Below are 20,354 nucleotides of genomic sequence, written 5' to 3'. Positions count from 1 at the left end.
GGTCTGTGGTGACTGTGGAACACTTTCTCTGTCCTTGTCATGCCAGCACTCAGAGAGCAGCAGCCAACAGGCTTCATTGTGTCCAGGGTCCCAGGACCACTGCAGGGCTGCAGCCTCATAATGACTTCATCCAGCTTCTGCCAGGGAGCTGGAAAGACAGGCCTGTGCTTTGGGCTCAGATTCTTTCTTTTCTTTCTTTCGCTTTTGAGACAGGGTTTTCTCTGTGTAGCCCTGGCTGTCTTGGAACTGACTGTGTAGACCAGGCTGACCTTGAACTCAGAGATCCGCCTGCCTCTGCCTCCCGAGTCTGGGATTAAAGCTGTGCTCTACCACTTTCTAAGAGTTTTAAGAGTGTACATACACTCACATATACACACTGGCTGGCTGGGGTGTGATTCTGACATGTACTTGTTTATCAGGTACAAAGACCAGACCCTGGGTTCACTATCCACACTCGGTCACCTCTTACCCTTTCCTGATGGCCTTACCGCAGATGAACTGCTTCTTTCTCATGGGGCAACGGTCTTAGCCATTGCCCACATCTGTGAAGGTAATTACAGCCTTGAGTCATGCACTGGCATAGTGATGGGTCCTGCTTCTGAAAAGCTTGAGAGCCAGGGTGGAGCCTGAGTTTGTGCCCTGTCTGTACCTCAGAGCGTTTTGTTTGGGTCCAGCCAGTAAGCTCCTGTCTTATCTCAGTTCCTGCATCTGGAAGCTGGCTAGGAAGAGGAGTCCTTGGTGGGGTTGGGACAGAGCTGATCTGAGTGACTGGCCATGTAGAGTGTGAGGATACATGTGGGCTCTGCTGGCTGCAGGTGAAGATGCCCGTGTGTCAGCTGTATAGGGGCAGGATGGCACTGTCACCAGGCTAGTGTAAGATGATGGGTGTCTCTCCTCCCAGGATGTCAGCCACACACACTCACCCTCTGTCACCAGAAGAATCAGTCCTTTAAGGTCCTGGATCACTCTTGATAGAGAACCAGCAGGTTAGGGGAGACCTGAGCACCCCAGAGATCTGCTTGTGGTGGCCATGGCAGGGAGAGAGACAGGTATCCAGAAGCTGGGCTCTGCTAGGTGATGCCATCTGCTGTAGTCAGGTGGGATCAGGTGCCCAGTATGGGCAGGGACCTGACCTGCTTTCTTTCCATAATTAAGACGAGGTTGCTGATCTTACACGTGGTGCAGCTTCAGGTTGGTTGTGGCTCTCTGGTCTTCCTCATCCCTTATCTGTGATGCCCACTAAGTGCCATGGGCAGCCCTGTGTGGCAATGAGTTGACGGAGTCACACCACGGGGGGCAGCAGCCACGTGTGAGGTGGCCTGCCCTCTGTTTTAGTACCATGGTTGCTGGCAGCTGTCAGTGTTGGGTCGGCTCACGGGAGGGTGTCAGAAGTGCAGCCTGTTCCGGCACTGGAGTGCCACAACAGTGCCTCCTGTATTCTAGGGTGTCCAACTCTACCTAGTTGGTCTTTCTTGGTCCAAGGCTCAGGTGACTTCTGTGTGAATGCCCCTCTGTTTGCATGGAGCTGCTCTGTACTTGCTTGGTTCTGGCTTCCCCAGTTAGCTCCCACTGTTGTCCCTACTGCTGACCTGGGCCTGGCGCCTACAGGTTCTCCACTCATCTTCTCTTCCCTCAGAATCTGCCTCAGGGACCTCTGGTATTGCCAGCCACCAAGCATTGAATCAAATATACTATTGTTGGTCACCCGCAGGCCAGCAGCTGTCTTTGTGTGCATGACCCGTGCTTCCAGATGGCCTCAATAGTTTGTCATGTGGTTTTGGGTGTGATTGCGGTGACAGGAATTGACACTGCCTTGGAGCTTGCAGTGGGTCACTGTGTCCTCAAGCACTTGAACACAGTTCTCCTTTACCTTTCCCTGTTTCAGACTCTCCCAGGGTTTGTGAGGCTGAGGTGGCCTTCAACACACCCAGCTCCCACCACCAGTCTCAGGCAGCCACATGGTGCTGCATGTTCCAGGGGCCTTGGGTTTCCTTCCAGCTGGGCTACAGGGCCTTTCCCACCAGCCTTCCTTCCTTTCACCTCACTGTGACTGTTGGGCCACGTAGGCCATAGACCCTGCATCTGTTAGAATGGAGGACTCCTATATGCCCCTTCCCTTTTGTGAGCTTACTGGGGTTTTGCCAGACTCAATGTGAGTGGCCTCCTCTTGGACTATAGGGACAGCAGAATGGAGGAGGTGGCAGATGTGGCCTGTCCTCCTCAGGGTGTCCTGCTCAGGAGCTGAGCCACAGGGCATGGTTTTCACTCACTTCAGAGGCCAGTCTTTTGCTGCTGCTACTGCTGCTGCTGCTGCTGCTGCTGTTGGTAATGATTTGAAGTAGGGCACCCCTGTGGCCAAGGCCTCCTGGGCTAGTGCTGTGCCTTCTGGACACTCAGTAGTGTGACACTCAGTACTTGGCCACAGTAGTGCAGTGACATTGGCCACAAGAATGACAGGTGCTTGGCCATGGGTCGAGTGATGCCTCCATTCTGGTGCGAACTGGGATCTAGTGGAAGGTTTTCACATGGAGCACAGGGCAGAGTCATTCTAGGAAAAGCAAATGGCATTCTCACCAAGAAGTCCCTCCCACAATACCTCTATGAGGCCACTGTAAGCTTCCAGAGCACTGTCACAGGAAGGCACTTCCAGATGCCACCCTGTTGGCCAGAAGCCCCCTCACTCCCCCACCAGGGAGCTCCTAGAGGACCAGTGCTGACAAGTGGAAATTTGTACTTGTAGGGTTTGCCTCTGCTGGTGTGGATTTGTTCTCACAACAGCTGACAGCTGATTGTCACTGTCCTCAACTGGATTAAAGTGACTGACCCAGGGACCAGGGTGCTGGAGGGATTGTTACTGCCCTGCAGCTGCCTGTCAAGCACCTGTCCTGAGTGCTGAGGGAATTCTTTCCTGGGGACATGGAAACAGCATCTGCCCCTTCCATAAAGATCCCAGTCACCCAGGCAGTGGTGGCTTATAGAAGCATGGATGATCCCATAGTTCAGTCAGGGATCCCGTAGTTCAGTCAAGTTTCCCCAGCCTCTGAGCTCTGTTCTCTCCCAAGCCACAGAATTGCATACAAAGCTGAGAGGAGAGACTGGAGTCTCAGGTGAGGGTACAGCAACTGTCCTGCAGCCTCCTGTGAAGTCTCTGAGCAGTGCGGATGCTTGTGAGTCCGAGAAGCAAGTGCAGATGAGCCCATGGCGCCAGCAGCTGTTTTGCTGGGAGGGTTGTGCCTGTAACATCTGGGAAACTCTGTGGTGCAGAGAATTGTAGGCTCACTCCTGCCCACAGCCTTGGGACCGCAGTTGTACCTGTGTCCTCTCCTCTTACCCTGGCCTCTTTCATCCCTATGTGCTGTCCTGTGGAGGGGAGCTGGCCAAGCTTTAGCCTACACAGTCACCTACTTTAGGTCTGGCATTCAGTAGTTAATAAATACCCATGTGGTTGCACATGGGCTAGCAGGGCTCACGTTTAAGAAGTGCCCTCCCCCTTTAAATACATGTTTTAATTCTATGTGTGGGTTTGTGCACATGAGTAGCGAGTTGTTGGAATCTAGGGGAGGGTGTCAGGTCCTCTGGCATCGAGCCACCACATGTGGGTGCTGCAAGAGCAGGAGCTGCCCCTAGCTGCTGAGTGGCTCTCTGGCACCTTCTGTTTTCATTTGTCCTCAGGAAAACCTTCGGGACAGCTCTTCTCCCAGGTGGGTCTCGCAGTCCAGTTTATTGACAAGCTTGGCACCAAACATCTCCCCCGCCGAGCCATCTTGCCAGCCCTGTTTGTTTTTGAGGTGGTCTTGTGTGTCATGTGGTCATGTTGAGAACTCCTGATTCTCCTGCCTCTGCTTCCCAAGTGTTCGTTCGGAGTGTAGGTGTGTGTGCCACCACATGTGGTTTCTGTGGCACTGGAGATGGATCTCTGGGCTTTGTACATGCTAGGTGGGTGCTCTACTCTTGGAGCCCGTGCCCTGCTTAGAGAGTGGGTGGATTTCGGGTGTCATACATTGGTTCACATGCTGGCCATGACCTTTTGGGAGCTTGGAAGGCTGTCTTGGTGTCCCCGGGCTGATATAAGCTGAGGACACTGTGCCTGCTTAGTGTTAGCCTTAGGAGGTGACCCTGAGTCCCAGACAGTGAGGTGGTCCTCACAGAAGTGAGTCATGATGCAAGGGAGCCAGCAGGGTCATCCTGGTGCAGCTCATGACCCAGTTACGGATGCACCGTGGCTTTCGGTGGCTTTGGCTATCTGTCGCACCTGCGGTCATGGTGATTGCAGAGGCAAGAAAGGAAGGTCTGGATGGTTCCAAGTCAGAACCGGGCTAGGGTGGCTCTGGTCTGTATTGATGTCACCTGCCTGGCTGCTTCCCAATGCTTCTGTCCCCAGCTCAGCATGCCTCTGGGTTCCTTGCAGTTCTTACCTGATGGGACGGCTCTCCATTTCTTTAGGCGACACATGCCCATCAGTGCTGAGGGGTTGTGGTGGGGCTGCCTCTGAGGAAAGGAGGGAGTGGCTCCCCTAGGCTACAATCCCAAGCTGACTTCAGCAACGGCCACCACTTACTGACCTGACCAACATCAGAGACTGGTCAGCCCAGCACAGGGCCTAGGGTCCGGGACTCCAGCCCTCTACTCTGTAGCTGCTCTACAAGGTCCTAGTAGCAGAGGTGGCCAGGCAGCCCTAGCAGAAAGGGAGTTTCCCTTGTCATAGCCCCAGCCATGTATTTATGAGCTAGTGTGCCCTGGGTGAGCTGCTGTCTTCAGCAAGCCTGGAGTCAGGGTTGGCTTGAAAGAGACCAAGATGGCCAAAGTGCTGGCTCCTCGCACCTCACTGTTGCTGGATGCAGAGGCGGAGCTGGGCTGGGCACTCGTCCAGCTGCTAAGCTTGGACACAGAGGTGCTGACAGGGCTCTGGGGATCTGGCACAGACTGTGTAGTGAGCTGCTTCTGTGCCCAGTCTACCCCGTCCTCTGCCATCATTTGTGTTGGCTATGGCTACAGGAGGTATGAGCCTGGCTGGAAAGCACCATTCTCTGGTGGCCATCCGCTTGGGCTATAAGGCAGATGAACAGGTAGTCACAGGACCCCTGAGGCAGTGGGGACTGAGGTAGTAAGAGTGTCCCTGCCAGCAGGCTGGATGTTTAAGGTCTGTGGCCCCAGGGTCAAGGTCAGTGTCTTCTTTCTCCAGGAGTGCATATGGGGGTGAGTGGGTGGTGTCTATATGGTCATGGCCTTGCTGTCTGTGGCCCTTCTCAAGCCTGCTCCCAATGGCTGCCCTGTCCTCCCCATCTCTTCTCCACGAGTGCTTAGTGTGGACCTGTACACATCTGCCACTCCAGGCACTGTGGCTTTGTCTGGCACCATGCCTCATATAGTTCCCAGGTCTCTCCTAGTCAACCTCTGGGGCACAGCCCCGAGGACACTGCCGGTTCATGTTCTGTCCCATGAGCTGCAGAGGCTGCCACTGTCTGCCTGAGTCCTTTTTAATCAGTACCTTGGGGAGCCAGGTCAGTTGGGTTTCTAGGGGAGCAGTCTAGAAAGCAGGAGCCTGAGGACCAGCTGCCTGCTAGTCAGGCATGGTGGCGTACACCTTTAATCCCAGAACGTGCGAGGCATCTCTGTGACTCTGAGGCTAGCCTGTTCTACATAAGGCTCAGACTCTAAAAACAAACCACAACAACAAAAAGCCCAAGATGGTACCCAGTTCTTAGGCAGGAGTTGTATGATGCCCCATTATGTACTACATCCTGTGCTCCGCACCCCTGTCCAGAGTCCTGATCCCACGACTCTGCTTGCAGCAAGGGGCAGGGCCATGCCACTGAGGGGCTGCACATGCAGTGTTCCCTGGTGCAGCCTCTGAACAGCTCGGGGTTCTGTGAGCTGCTCCTCAGCTTGTTTTTGTGCGTGTTGCAGGTGTGTGTGTTGTGGGACCTGCGGGCACTCCTGGCATATTACACGAGTTGTGTCTGACTGAAAGCAAGAGCTGTCTTGACCATCCAGATGCAGTGCTCAGCAAACGTTGATGTTTCTTTTTCAGAAAAGCCTGCTGTTGCACCGTCCGTCTTTGTGTTTCAGAAGGACAAAGGACAGAAGGTAAGGGGCCACTGCACGCTGCATTCACACCTTCCTCCGACTTGCTCTGCCTCCTGAGGAGCCGTGAAGACCAGCTGATGGGGCCTCCGAACTTGACCTTGAACCAGAACATCGGCTTGTGACATGGTCTCAAGTACTGTGTTCTAGAATTGCCTCCCTAACCTGGGAAGGCGAGGACGGAGGAACCAAGAAGGGGAGAGACTGTGGGAAGGAGAGAGGTTGCTGCATCCGAGAGTTAACAAGTACCGTGCATATTTTGGGGTGAATAGCGTGTACAGTCAGCACACAGTCCCCATTCTAGTCCCAGTACCCCAGAAAAGGCTCTTAGGGGAATGTGTCCCAGTCAGTGTATGTCGTTGCCACTCTGCAGTAATCTCCTGCTTACTGTCCCTGTCTCTCCTCCCTGTCTTTGAGGCTGAATCCACCGTCTTGGAGGGCATATTGCCCCAGAGGGCATGTGCCACATGTCTGATGGGCACCATGTCTGAGCCTTGCTTGGTGTAGAGCTGCCAGTGCTCCCTGGGCATAGCTGTGTGCAGAGGTCAGCGGCACGTGAGAAGGTGGTGGCTGCTGGCGGCACGGCCCCCAGCCTGTGTGAGTGCGGTGCACTTGCATCCTGTTGGGAGGCAGGCTTGGCGGGGTCTGGGTGGGCCAGATGGGGTTCTTACAGTCACTGCTGCTGTGTGCCCCTCGCGGGTGTGCAGTGTGCACACTCAGGGGAGGGAAGCCTCTCCCTGCCCCATGCCTGCCAGGGCGACACTGCCTGAGTGCTGCTGGTGAGCCTCTTGGCTGCTCATTCCTGTCTTTTGCTGAAGCATCTGAAGGTTCCAGGAAGCTGTAGGTTTGTTTTGGTGACAGAGTGGTTTCTAAAATGCCATGAAGCCTTCTGTCCCCAGCCTGGTGACAACTCTGCCCTGGGGTCGTCTGCGTGGTCTTCAGTAGGAGTCATAGCCATGTATCAGATCTGTCTCTGTTCGTTTGTCTCCAGTGTTAAGTAGTATGTGGACTTCCCTTGACCCCCTGAGGTCATCTGTTAGGCAGCTTTAGTTGGGTGTGTTGGAACCCCACACAGTCCCCAGCTGCCCCTCTGCTGCTGTGTGAACAGACCCACAGTGGGGGTCCGTGGTACTGGGCAGCTCGGTGTCTCTGAGGTTCACATGCCCTTGCCCAGGGTTCCACACACAGAAGGTCCTCACTGTCTGAGCCTTGTGGAGGAAGTCCCTGGTGGGAAGTGCTGTAATCTAGAGCGTTAGACAGCTCTGAGGGGCGTGTTAGGGCCCTGGCTAGTTGTGAGCATACCCACCAAGTGTCATGGTCCTTGGGTCATATGATATCATTGGTTTGGGTTCAGCTTCTCCAAGAGGTCCACCTGACCTTATGGTTTGGCTTTGATGCCTCCAAGCGTGCTGTTTGTTCTTTCCAAAGTCACCGCCTTTTCAGTGCTGTTTCTGCCGTGTGACCACCAGTTAGAAGTGGCAGCCAGAGGCTGGTCTGGGCTACACAGTGAGGGCCTGTTTCCCTACTTAGATTGTATGCAAGCATGTTGATATACCACATGTGTGCAGGTGCCTGTGGAGCCAGAGGAGGGTGTTGGGTTCCCAGGACTGGAGTTCGAGGTGGTTGTAAGCAGGCGACATACCTGAGCAATCCCTCTGCACACAGCGATGGTTCTTTGATAGCGCTGGTCTGCTCCAGCTGTTGCCTGAGGAGGAGCCTCGGCCATCCAGAGACTGTTGTAACTTAGGCTCATGCACTTCACATACACCACCATCCTTACGTTTCAGGTCCTGGCCCCAGGTTACACTTTGAACAATTTAAACAGAGACAGGGCATTGCAAGTCTGGCCACTTGGGCAGATGGGAGGGAGTCTCACAGCAAAGATAGTGCCAGAATTATTTCTTCAGTATACCATGTTGTTATCTGGGCCGTCTTGACTACCTTATGGAATTACACTTTTCTCCAGAAGGAAACTGTGGGCTTTCGGGGGGCCAGGACTTAGCTTTGGCTGTGGCTGCCTGTTAGAGGCGTGTTCCTGGGGGATGGGCCCATTGGCTGCTTAGCCCTGGGAACAAATGCTTGCATCCTGGCGTGGTGTCTGCTTTTCTCTAAAAGTCCTGGCTAGCTACTGCTCCTCTGGGGCTTCAGGGCAGTGTCCCCTTGGTTCAGTTCTCCTGATTTAATATCTCCTAAGTAACCTTATTACCAAATCTTTATGGTAGCAGACCTCTGCAAGGAGAGTCAGTGTTCTTAGCCCCTGGACCAAAATTCTGTCTGTTATGCAAACAGGCAACATCAACACAGAGTGTGAGACCTTTGTCCCTCTGTTCCCAGCCAGGCTTCTCTCAGGAGTCTCTCTGTCTCCTTCTTCTGTCTGGGTTTTGCTCTTATATTTTCAGTTTTATTTGGAAAATTCTCAAATCCTCAGAAAGACAACACTAAGACAGGGCGTATTAGTACATACCTTTAATTTTAGCATCAGGAAGCAGAAACTGGCAGATCTGTGAGTTCAAGGCCAGCCAGGGTTGCATAGTGAAACTGTGTGTGTGTGTGTGTGTGTGTGTGTGTGTGTGTGTGTGTGTAGGGGAACAGGATGATACTAGCAACCGACTCCAGTGTTTGCCTCCACCCAGCATTTCCAGGGGACCTGATCTTGAGCCTGTCCCTTCCATAGTACCAGGAGTGGGACACTTATGGAGTGGCTGTGGGTTTGCTCAGCGAGGAGTCAAAGTTGAGTTGTTTCAAATATCCCTTCAAGCTTTTTTGGTGTGTGGGAACAATTTCCTGATGTGCAAAGGTGAAGCAACCTGTTGTCAGCGGGGAGCACACAAGTTGCCCTTGTGTGTGAGGCGGGACGACTGCAGAGCTGGGGCCAGCCTGTGCACAGTGTGGGGGCCTGGCTTCGGAGAGCTGGCTTCATGTAGAGAAGGCTGCACTGCATTGTGGTGCAGGGCCAGGAGAGGGCAGGTGGCTCAGCGGCCAGCCAGGAGCTCTCCCCGACGAGTGCATCAGCAGCTGTGCAGTGACAGGGCCAGCAGGTGGCCACCTCCTGCCGTTGCCTCGGTTAGGGGATCCACCCACTCCTGTTTATTTTGTGGGTGTTGTTGTTGTCGTTTGTTTTTGGTGATGGAACCAGGAGCTTGTGTTCTAGTCCAGCATCCAGCACCAAAGCTCATCCCCAATCCAAGCTTTTTGGTTACTTGCTTACTTCTTAATTAATAATGGTTATTTCTGTTTAGAGATAGGACCTCACTGTGTAGTGAGGCTGGCTGACCTACAACTTGCTATGTAGAGCAGGCTGTCCTGAACTCTGCCTGCTCCTGAGAGCAGGAGTCTCATAGCTGGGGGGGGGTGGTGGTGGTGGTGGTGGTGCACACCTTTTAATCCCAGCACTCAGGAGGCAGAGGCAAGTGGATCTCTGTGAGTTTGAGGACAGCCTGGTCAACAGTAAGTTCCAGGACAGCCAGGGCCACACAGAAACCCTGTCTTGAAAATAGCAACAGAGTGCCATGCTCTGCTGAGTTAGTTGGGCAGTTTTGTTTTGTGATTTATTTTATGTGTGAGTGTTTTACCTGCATGTATATGTGCACCACATGCTTGACCGGTGCCTGAGGCTATCAGAAAAGGCCGTTGAGTCCCCTAGAACTGGAGTTGCATTACAGACAGACATGAGCTCCCATGTGGGTGCTGAGAATTGAACCTGGGTCTTCTGGAAGAGCAGCAAGTGCTCTTTGACTCATCTCTCTAGCCCTGTGATCGTAGCCTATGGCTGTCCTGGACTTAACTTTGTAGACCAGGCTGGCCTCAAACTCACAGAGATCTGCCTCTGCCTCCCAAATGCTGGGACTACAGGTGTGCACCACTGTGCCTTATTAAGGTCATTATTTTTAAGACAAAGTCTCTTGTAGCTCAAGCTGTTCTTGAACTCACTGTGTAACCCAAGCTAGTGTAGAATTCCTGATCCTCCTACCTCAACCTCCCGAGTGGGGTCCTGGCATGGGAACTAAGGGTGGAGCCTAGGGCTTTCCACATGTGGGGCAAGTGTTCTGCAGTGGAGCCGCAGCACAGTTCATTTCATTTCGAGACATTCTTCTGCTGTAGCCCAGCCTGGGCTTCACACCTCCAGGTGCGGGGTGACAGCTGTGCACCCCCCATGGACTCCAGACCTTTTACACTTGAAGACTTGTGGCCAGACTGGCAACACAGAGTCCTCTTCCTTGTCTCTGTCCCCATGTCCTGCAGGTCTCTGTGGGGTGTGGGTATGATGCCATCGTTCTGTGAGGTTACCAATTCGCTCTGTCCATGCTGCTCTCTCCGTGCTTGCTGTACTGTCAGTGACAGGACAACTGTCAGCACCCCCCCCGTGCAGCATGTACTGACCGAAGGTACCTCAGCAGGGGCTCTCAGGAGGCAGTGCTACTCAGCCCCATCACTGACTTTGGACATCTGCTCTTCCCCGGGCAGGTGACAAGCTGTCCCTTGCACCTGTGCCCATTGTTCATATAGCACCTGGACCATTTGGGTCTTTAGTGTGGCTGTGCCCAGTGAATACAGAGGCCAGGAGGGGGTGGCAGGCTGGCATGGTATGGCTCAGTACTGGAAGGCAGAGTTGGAACACTCTCCTTCCTTGTCTTTGCTCCTGGCCCCTGAGAGCCCACTGTGTGCCCTCCACATGTGTCTGGTCAGCTGATCCTGGCTAACACTCTCAGCAAGAAGTTAAGTAGCAGTAGGTGCTGACAGTGGCCACTGTGCCCTAGGAAGCTGATGGTGTCCCTTGATGATGCTGAGACCTGAACATGAAGTGACCTATGTAGAAGCTTTGTATGGTCTCTCTGCCCCTTTGGGCCAGGGTCTCACTAAAGTAGTCCAGGCTAGCCTGCATCAAAGGTTATCCTGCCTCTGTCTGCCCAGTGCTGTGATTGCAGGCTTGTGCCACCACACAGGCCTTGAAGGAAGTTTGATGGAGCCGTTTCTTTCCACAGGGCTCTGCATTTGTTGTATTTTCTTTTGATGGGGGTCATGTTTCAAAGTAGCACCCATGCCGCATCTGGTGACACAGTCCTGCGTCCCAGCCACCCAGGAGGCTGAGACAAGAGGGCCCCTGGAGCACAGGACTCAAGGTGACCTGGGCATCAAGTCACAAATCACAGCACAGCCCTGTGGGCAAGTCACACCCTCGAGGCATTTCCTCTGCCTCTGGCAGACAGCCACAGCCACTTCAGTTACAGGCTGAGAACCGCTGGTGCACAGTGTCACATGGGGTTTGGGGCCCTGGGCCACGGTGTAGGACATCACCTCTGAGACAGAGTCAGGGCCACAGATGCCCTGTGTACATGTCCTCAGAGTTCCCAGGTCTGCCTCAAAGGTTGCTGGGTGTTAGCTTTTGCATTCCTTGCCCTTTTCCTAATAAGCCCACACCAGGAGTGTCTGGGTTGAGCCTGGGAAAACCAGAGGCCAAAGAATCCGTGGATGTCCTGGCCCCTCTGTCACTGACCTGTCCACTGACAGCATTTTAGTGTCTGGCTGTATGGCCAAAAACTGCAGAACCCTGGGGGTTTAATCTCTAGCATCATGTCTCCTTCCTTGTTCCAAGGGAAGCTCTCCCCACTCTGGCCCCCCATTGTTCTGAAAAGGAGGCTCACGCTGCTTGCCTAAGAGCCCTGTGCTTGGGAAGGCAGAGGTGGGGCAGAGCCCCTCCTCTTCTCCAGTGTCCTGCCTTGTCCCCAGGGACCACACCACTTATAGCCCCTGACACTTGTCCCTCTCACCCTTCCCCACGGTGTGGCCTTTGTGTGCATTGAAGGAAAAAAATTGTCTTTTTTGCCCCCCAGTCCTCCACAGAGCACAGAGACTTGCCGGAGTCGGGAGAGGAGCCTCGGGGGGAGGCTGAGGAGCCCTGGCCTGATGCGGGGCACCCTGAATCCACTGGGGAGCATGCCTTAGACCCTTCTGCCCCTGCTAGTGCTTCCGCCAGCTCTCCTCCGCCCCCTGCTCCTGCAGCCCAGCCTCCTTGTGTGCGAGAACTGGCAGGGGTAAGTGCCCACAGCCCGCCCTGCACTGTGATACCTGGCCCGAGCCCCTCTCTCTTTAGCCCCAAGACCACCTGAAGCAGCTGGGAGGGAGCAGCATTTTAGTTATGCCACTGACCACACAAAAGGGCCAAGCCCCTCTTGTTCCTACTACAGTGAGAGGTGGGACCTACTTCCTGGGGGATGGGAGGGTCCCCGAGAGGAGCTGGGCAGTACTATCACCTTTCCAAGCCACTTCTGGCCCCACTGGCCTCTTCCCACTTCGCTCATCATGGATCTGAGTAGTTAAGGTCAGAATCTTAGGAATCTTGGGTCTCTAGACACTCAGAGCTTGGGCTGCAGTGAAGCAGAAAGAGGGGAAAACCCCATGCAATCCCTTTAGCACACGTGGACGGTGGGGGTGGGGGGCTAGATCATACCTCAATGGCAGGAAGTATCTGCTTTAAAAGATAAGTGAGGGCTGGGGAGGTGGCTCAGTGGATAAGAGCATTTGCTGTGAAACCAGGATGACCTGAGTTCAAGTCTCTAGCACCTACGTAAAAAGCCAGGCATGGCTGTCTATACCTGTAACCCCACCATTGTGGGGGAAGGGGTGAGGCAAGAGGATCCTGGAGCTCAGTAGCCATCTAGCCCAAAATGGTGAGCTTCAGGTTCAGCGAGAGACCTTGTTTCAAAAAGTAAGTTGGAGAGCATAGCAGACACCTACCATCCCCTGCTGGTCTTCACACACAGGCACCCTCCCAGGTAGATAGGAGGCCAAACTCTGCTTGCATCCTCTGCAGGCCTGAGTGGTCCCTCCCCTCATGCCAGCCCCAGCCCCCCCCGGGCCCAGGTCAGGCTGGGAGACGCTTTGGCCAGGTGAGGCTGAGGTCGTGCCATGTCATTTAAGGATTCAGGCTATGAGGGGAAAGAAGCCAGATTGTATGGTGTCCAGGGGCTGTGGGAAGAGATTCCTTCTGTGTGGTGCCAGAGTGGGGTGACAGTAGAAGCCGTATGAACCAGGGTGTTCTACTTTTGCCCTGGACAGAGCACTTCTGCGAGCTGTATCCAGAAGGCTCTGTATCCAGACCCTCTGTGGAGAGGCTCTGGCTGAGGAATAGCCTGGCTTGGTGCAAGGCTTTGTAGGTGCTGGCTTACAGGCTGAGCCATGGGGGCAGGTCCATCCCAGAGCCAGGGTCCTGGATGGCGAACTGAGCCCACAGAACCTGGCTTCTTGAGTCTCGTAGGCTACAAACCTGATAACATAGACCCCAGATCAACCAGGGAAAGGGGCCTCCAGACAGGGGGAGCCAGAGGTCACCGTCCACCCCTACCCTTGTGCTTATAGACTTTACAGCTCCCGAGCAGCACTGGCACACCACTTGGTGACAGCACTGAGCCGCCAGGCCAGTGTAGGGCTCAGTGGGGAAGCTGGCCTGGCTGCCATAGGTAGTCTTGTGGCTAGCGCATTGCACATACGTACTATAGTTTGGGCGAATTGGGCTGTAAGTCCAGTTGAGTGGAGCCTGATCCAGAGGTACCAGGCTAGTTCATCAGCTCATGTGCAGCAGAGTGGGCTTTTGTCTTGCTTTGCCCTGAGTATTAGCTCAGGGAGCTACTTGACTACCCAGAGGGCTCCTTCTTCTCTCCAGTCTGTCTGTACTCCATGCCACACTCCTGAGTGTGTAGGGTGAGCCTCTGTGATGGACAGTTGCCCACCAAGGGCCTGTGAGTAGCCCGCTGTCCTGGCTGATGCAGACAGACCATCCTGTGTAGTACCCCGTTTGCACCTGACCCCGCATCACCCACACATGTGCCTTTATGCCAGCCAGGGACAGCTTTTTGTGTTCTTGAGGGCAGCCTCTTTCTATATATGTATTTATTTAACTTAAATATATATAATTAATAAAAAATGTATATGTAATTTTTAATTGTGCGGGAGAGGTGCATAGGAGTTCTGTGCCCAGGCAGGCCAGAAGCCAAATAGCCCTAGGGATTGGGTTTAAAAGTGGTTGTGAGCTGCCTTGTGTGGGTGCTGGGAACTGAGCCTCTGTCCAATAGAAGAACAGCAAGAGCTCTTGACTGCTGAGCCGGAGAGATCAAGTGCTCTCCAGCCCTCTTTGGTGCATTGTGTCAGCTGGCCACGCCATAGCATGCAAACATGGCTCCTGTGTGCTTCTCATCCCAGCACTTCTGCCAAGACCATACTTTGGGGATTTTTCTAAGGATGGGTTTTAGTTTGGGAGTTCAGGCTGCCTTTGAACTCCCGATCTTCCTGCCTCCACCTGCTGCCTCTGTGGCTCCTGCACCCCCTGCTGGCAGAACTGAGCCAGACTGCAGCTGTGGGGGAGCATCACTCTGAGCCTCCTCCATCCGTCCAAGTTGGTGTGGGCATCAGTTGGAACACTGGCCGGGCCTTTCTCCTCCACTCCCTGGTTAGTGAGGTGGATGCATTGTGCAACCCATGTCTCTCTGCATGTCATCCTGGAGCCCTTGTCCTTGAAGCAGTGGATTGCTTCCTCCCCTCTGGGGGACTTCTGACCCCGTGCACCCCCCAGTGATGTCCCAGATGGATGCTAAGAACCTGCCCCCTCCCTTGATGGAGCTGATGCAGCCATGGGGCCGAGGTCATAGGAGTTCTCACACAGTAGACCTACTCCTGCCCTGGGTGATGACAGAGCCCATGGGCTCCCCAGAAGCCACAGCCTCCCTCCACTTGGTCCACCCTGAAGACTCTGTAGATGAAGGTCCCATCAGTGTGTGGTGGTCCCCAGGACGACAGCCTTCTGTGTCTCCTCAGGCTGTAGCCCTCTGCAGTCTCACTGAGATTCACCTGTGCCCAGGGCACTGGGCTTGGGGCTCTGAGCCAAGACAAAGTGCTGACAGACCCAGATGGGATAACAGGTCACTTCTGACTGTTGGAGGAAGTAGTATGAGAGGGAGGGGACCTGAAAAGGAGCAAGTGATAGCAGTCATAACAGCAAGGGACAAGATCAGCCAGCAGGAATAGACACACTGTTCAGAGGGGGGACTGTTGGGGAGGGTCTGGGAGGAGGCTCGTGCACAGCAGGAGGCCACAAGGATACGACTACCTGAAGTGATGGCTGTACTCTTTGCCTTGGTGCCAAGGTGGGCCCACCTTCCCCTCAGGCCAGGTGGGAGAAACCTCCAGGTGGTGGAGGTGGCAGGACCCCCGTCACTGCTGCGGGTGGGATTTGTAGCCTCTTCAAGGCTGAGTCACAACCCACTTCAGTATTCAAGAGACAGCAGGGGCCGGGCGTGGTGCTACATGCCTGGGATCCCAGCACTCAGGAAGCAGAGGCAGCAGAGCTCTGTGAGTTTGAGGCCAGCCTGGTCTACAAAGCAAGTCCAGGATATCCAAGGCCACAATGACTAGACTTTGCTCCTAGAGTCCCCAGGTGACTAACCCTTGCAGGTTGAATGTGGATCCAGCAAGGTAGCAAAGACCATGGGAATGTTGTCAATACCCCAGAGGGCAAAAGGAAGCCTTAAGGCTCCCACACAGCTGTGGCTCCCACTGTGTGCTCAGTTGCAGGGCCTTGCTGGTTTTCTGAGGTGCAGTCTGGAACTGTGCTCACCTGGCAGGTTCCTGGCAAACCTCTGTTTGGCCAGGTACCCACGGGGCTGGCACTTGGGGTCCCATAGGGATAACATCTCAGGTCGGGTTCTGGGCCCTGCTGGGGCAGTGTGAGTATGGAAGCTTGCTTTGGGGTTGGTGCCTGCCTGGGGGTCAGCAAAGGGGAAGTTCCCAGGACCAGGGTGCCCAAGGCAGGTTTTGGTGCGGTCAAATGTGTGTGTTACCGAGAGGTAAAAGCTGGAGCTGGGGCCAGGCCGCTCCATTTCTCATACTGGTGTCACAGGTGAGGAAAGCCATGCTTAGGGCCTGCACGCCGGTGCCAGTATGAGAGGGTGACTGAGATGCACGTGCATGATCAGGCGTGACCCTGAGTGCTGCAGAATTGCTGATCCCTTAGCTCAGGAGTTTTCCTCATACCCTGTGTGGTCCCAAAGAGACCTGATGTCGTGTGGGAGGAAGGCAGAGCTGGGTTGCTCAGCGAGATCTTGAGGTGGGGTAGGGAATCCGTGCTGCTATGGGGCCTATCTGGGTGCCATCACTGTCCCTGTCCTGTGAATGAGCGAGCAGAGTCCCAGGAGGCAAAGGGAGGGCTTCACTCACAGAGATGCAAGCTGTGAGCTTCTGTTGAGGAGAACACCTAGACATGGCACTAGTCTCTGAGGTACTGACTGTGTGGCCCTGAGTAAGTGTTTGCCCTCTCTGGGCGCACCCTGCAGACTCCAGCCTACTGCTTGGTTGCGCAGTTCCTGGGCCAAGCCAGTGTTTACATTGTTACAGGATTATAAGCAAGAGCTGGAGATGCGGCCTGGGAGCCAAAAGCGCTGGCTTTTTGGCCCTTTATGGGAAAAAAACGGGCCAGGCCTACTGCGGGAGGGTCCCTGCTTGTATTCACTGTCTTTGGGTTTATTGATTGCTCCTGTGTTGTCTCACTTAACCCTTGACAGCTCCTTGAAGCCAGCATAAGCACAGAGCATTTTAGGACCATAAGAAAATGGGCCTTGTGCCTTCTGAAATGGCCAGGGTCCACCGAGGCTGTGTGTCCACCTTGAGCCTATGGTGACACAGTACTAAGTGTGGACCCAAGTGGGGACTGTGTTGGGCAGGAGCTGAGCTCCTAATCTCAGCCAGCAACTCCTACCCTGAATGCCAGGTGGGAAGCAGAGGGCCATGGAGCCTCTTGTGAGCTGGAGAAGGACCCTTGGCAGCCTTTCACGGCCTCTTGGCACTTTGGTCCAGACATCAGAGCTTGCTTGTACTGGAACTGACAGTCTTGAAGTAGCCATCCACATGTTGCAATAGAATGTTTCAGAATGAGGGGCGGGAGCCGGGATGCCCTCGTCCCTGGATATCTATGTCGAACTCCTGTAGCTCGTGCTGAGGCCTGTGCTAATAGCCTTGGTGTGCCAGAGCGGCTTGTGCTTCGGTGGGGAAAGTGTCCCACAGGTCACTGGACCTGACCCACGTAGGGGCACTTTTAGGCCCTGGCAGGGCACCGGTGGAGTTGTGGGTACAGGTTTAGGACACTCAGGGCCTCTCACCGTTTCTGTGCTCTTATTGCAGAGGTCTGCTGGCAGCTCCAGCCCTGAAGCCGGAGAAGGTAAGGAAGTCTCTAGAACATTGAGCCAAATCCTGGAGGCAGACTTGAACACTCCTTGACTCCACCCACCCTGTGTCTAGATTCTGATCGTGAAGATGGAAACTACTGCCCTCCCATCAAGCGAGAGCGGACGTCCTCTCTAACGCACTCAGGTGAGTGACACCATTGTGAGCCAGGGAGAGCCAGACGAAAGGGTGACTCCTGGGCTGAAGAAGACTGACACAGTTGCCCTAAGGTGGAGTTGGGAGGTTTCCTGTCAAACCCTGTGGGGACTTCAGATGTGATTGCAACTGTCTTTGCAAGGACATAATTGCTGGTGTGGGCTCGAGGGGACAGTGACCTCGCCTGCTAGCTATTAGTATGCACTCAGTGTAGAACCAGGGCCAGTCAACCTGTTCTCCCAGCTCGGGGCATGTGGTAAGACTGAGGGACATACACATGGATACCAGCCTCTGGGCTCCAAGCACTCCAGGAGTGAGGCTGCAGCTAGGGCTGGGGATGCTCCGCTGGAGTCGGGCAAAGCCCAGCAGCCCCCTTCACATAGGCACCCCTTGAGTTTAGGTGATTGCTGCCCTGTGCCTGTTGCCACCCAGATACAGTGTCACCTAGATGCATATATATGTAGAGGTCCACTCCTGTGCAGAGGAGGCGTGGTCTGCCTCCCCCTCAGCCGACAGACATGCACTCGTTCACCCAGCTCTTTGCGAGAACTTAGTGAAATTACAGATTCATGTTTTTAAAAAACAACAGTGACAGAAAACCAAGCTGAGGCTCGGTGGGTAGTGCAGTCACCTAGCATGTAGGAAGCCCTGGGTTTGAATTCCAGGGCTGTAGGAACTAGGCGTGGTGGCGCACCAGTCAGCCTTTGGGGGCAGATGTTGAGGGTCATGCGCATTCTTGGCGCTGTTCTCTGTGACCACTGTGGGCTGCAGGAGACCAAGAAGGGGCCGCGCCTCATGTCCTCTGCTCTGGGAGCCCACTTTGATCTCAGAGACCCTTTGGAGAGTGCATACTCTGCACCTGGGTAGGCTCCAAACCCACCAAGTGTGCCTTTTTTGGTCTTTTCACTGTATGCCAGTCCTGAGACTTTGTAGGCTGCACTCCCTATAAAAGATCTGCCAAGTGACACTGACAGAGCCAGTGCTGTGGCCTGAGCCACTAGCTGTGAACACTGCCGGCCCACAGTGTGGCACTATGGTGCTTCATGGGGTGTGAGTGTCTGCGAAGACCAGGCAGATGTTATGACAGGCCCGGTCTGGCTTCCACCTTGAAGAGCAAGACTGTGCAGTGTCCTGGCCTCTGCTGGCTCTGCTTCTGGTCCCGGGGTCTATCCCAGGGCAGCAGGTGTGACTTCTGTAATGTTCAGGAAGTCTGGTGGAATTCCTCTGTGACCAGCCCCACTCCACTCCATCCTGCACATCTGGGGCATGGTGGTGCAAAGCAGGCATCTCAGGCCCTTTCATGGCTGCACACCATCTTGATTTAAAGGCTGTGTGCCAGCTTGCGGATGTGTAGAGGTTGTAGAAAGGAGATGCCCAGCCTTGTCGGCCTGCCTGTTTTTATTCTGTGCATGCGGCATGTTCATCTGTGTGGGAGCCAGAGCAAGGCCTCAGATGTTTTTTTTGATGGCTCCTTCTCTCTGTCTCTGTCTTGCTCTCTCAAGATAGGGGCTCTGCCTGGACAGAAGCTCACAGTTGGGTCTGGGCTGCCTGGCCAAGCAAGCTCAGGATCCATCCTCTGCATCTGTTAGTTTCTTATATAAATACTGGAGATTCGAACGCAGGGCCTTAGACTCAGGGTGGGTGCTCTTCCCACTGAGCTGTCTCCCCAGCCCACTGTGATGACTTGGATTCCACAGCGCTGTCTTCCTCCAAGGAGAACCTTTGGGGCTGCCTTTGGGGAATCCACAAGGGTGACTTGGCTTTTCGGAGCAGTTTCTGTCCTTTTCCTGGTGGTGTTGCTCCTGTGTGTGCTTCCCCAGCATGGCTGTGTTCTGCCCTGCGGAGGAGGCTCTCCTTGTTTGCCCCACTCCTCCTGTCTCCTGGTGGCTGCAGAGCCTTCCCTCTCTGTCCCTGTTCTTGGGTCTTGGTGCGAGTGACTCTGGGTCTGTCTGATGGTTTCTGTGCTGTCAGAAAACTGTTTGATGCTTGGAATTTGACAGTCTGAAGAGTGGCCCTGGTCCCCTTCTGTCCTGTCTCTGCAGGGACTTTGCTCACCGTTCCATCTTAGTCCTAGGAGCTGCTTCTCTCTCTCTCTCTCTCTCCGTGTGCAACCTCTAGAACCAGGATCTTGATGCTCAGGGTACCCTGCTTGGCCTTTGCCACACCCTGTTCCTGGGCATATAGTGGTAGGATTTTTTTTTTAATGCCCTAGCCCTTCTTCCTGATGTTTAAGAAGCCTGGTTTCAGCTGGGTAATGGTGGCTTATGCCTTTAATCCCAGCCCTGGGAGGCAAAGACAGGTGGCCAGCCTGGTCTACAGAGTGAGTTACAGGGCAGTCAGGGCTACACAGAGAAACCCTGTCTCAATTAAAAAAAAAAAAAAAAAAGAGGAAGAAGAAAAGAAGCAGGTCTGGAGACGTACATCTGTCATCCCAGCTCGTGGGAAGTGAAGGCAGGAAGATCAAGAGTTCAAGGTCATCCTCAGCTACAAGGTGAGCCTGAAGAAGAAACCTGGCTCTACTCTGCATCCCCTAGTCATGACGACCCAGCCAGTGACAATCTTGCCCAGCCATACCAGTCACTGCTCTGGGAGCTTTGCCAGCCTCAGGGCAGTGTGTTTCCAATTAAGTGGGGAGCTCCCTTGAGTGAGCAGTCTCCCCAGCCCCATCCCTTGGGTGCCGGCTGTGGGGAGGTGAAGCCTGGCTCCCCTAGGACGTGAGCAGCCTCACATGCAGCAACACTGTTAGCAAAGAGTGTCATCCCAGGATGTCCCTGTGGACGGGCTGGGGACAGAACTCTAAGCCTTGGCTGCCCACCTACCTTCGGCAGGGAGGCTCGCCTGTGTTTGTCCATCTGGTCATAGCAGTACCCTGCATGGACTCCTGTGTGCCAGCACAATGGGCAGGC

At 54.4% G+C, this 20,354-nt stretch overlaps 1 protein-coding gene across 2 annotated transcripts in view; it reads left to right on the top strand.

The window, feature by feature from the left end:
• Nucleotides 1-20,354, top strand: part of Ranbp3 (RAN binding protein 3) — a 37,117-nt gene that overhangs the window by 5,991 nt on the left and 10,772 nt on the right. Inside the window, exons 2-5 of one of the 2 annotated variants that reach the window (XM_055617788.1) lie at nt 6,032-6,087; nt 11,916-12,116; nt 17,251-17,287; nt 17,368-17,439. In XM_055617788.1, the coding sequence (XP_055473763.1) occupies nt 6,032-6,087; nt 11,916-12,116; nt 17,251-17,287; nt 17,368-17,439 (366 nt within the window). The remainder of the gene's footprint in view (nt 1-6,031; nt 6,088-11,915; nt 12,117-17,250; nt 17,288-17,367; nt 17,440-20,354) is intronic. The other variant, XM_055617789.1, reaches the window with a different exon arrangement.

The sequence above is a fragment of the Psammomys obesus genome, unplaced genomic scaffold, assembly GCF_907164565.1.
Source record: "Psammomys obesus unplaced genomic scaffold, mPsaObe1.curated_primary_1811, whole genome shotgun sequence".
In the NCBI taxonomy this organism is placed as follows: domain Eukaryota; kingdom Metazoa; phylum Chordata; class Mammalia; order Rodentia; family Muridae; genus Psammomys; species Psammomys obesus.
This window is presented reverse-complemented; position numbering and strand designations above follow the sequence as displayed.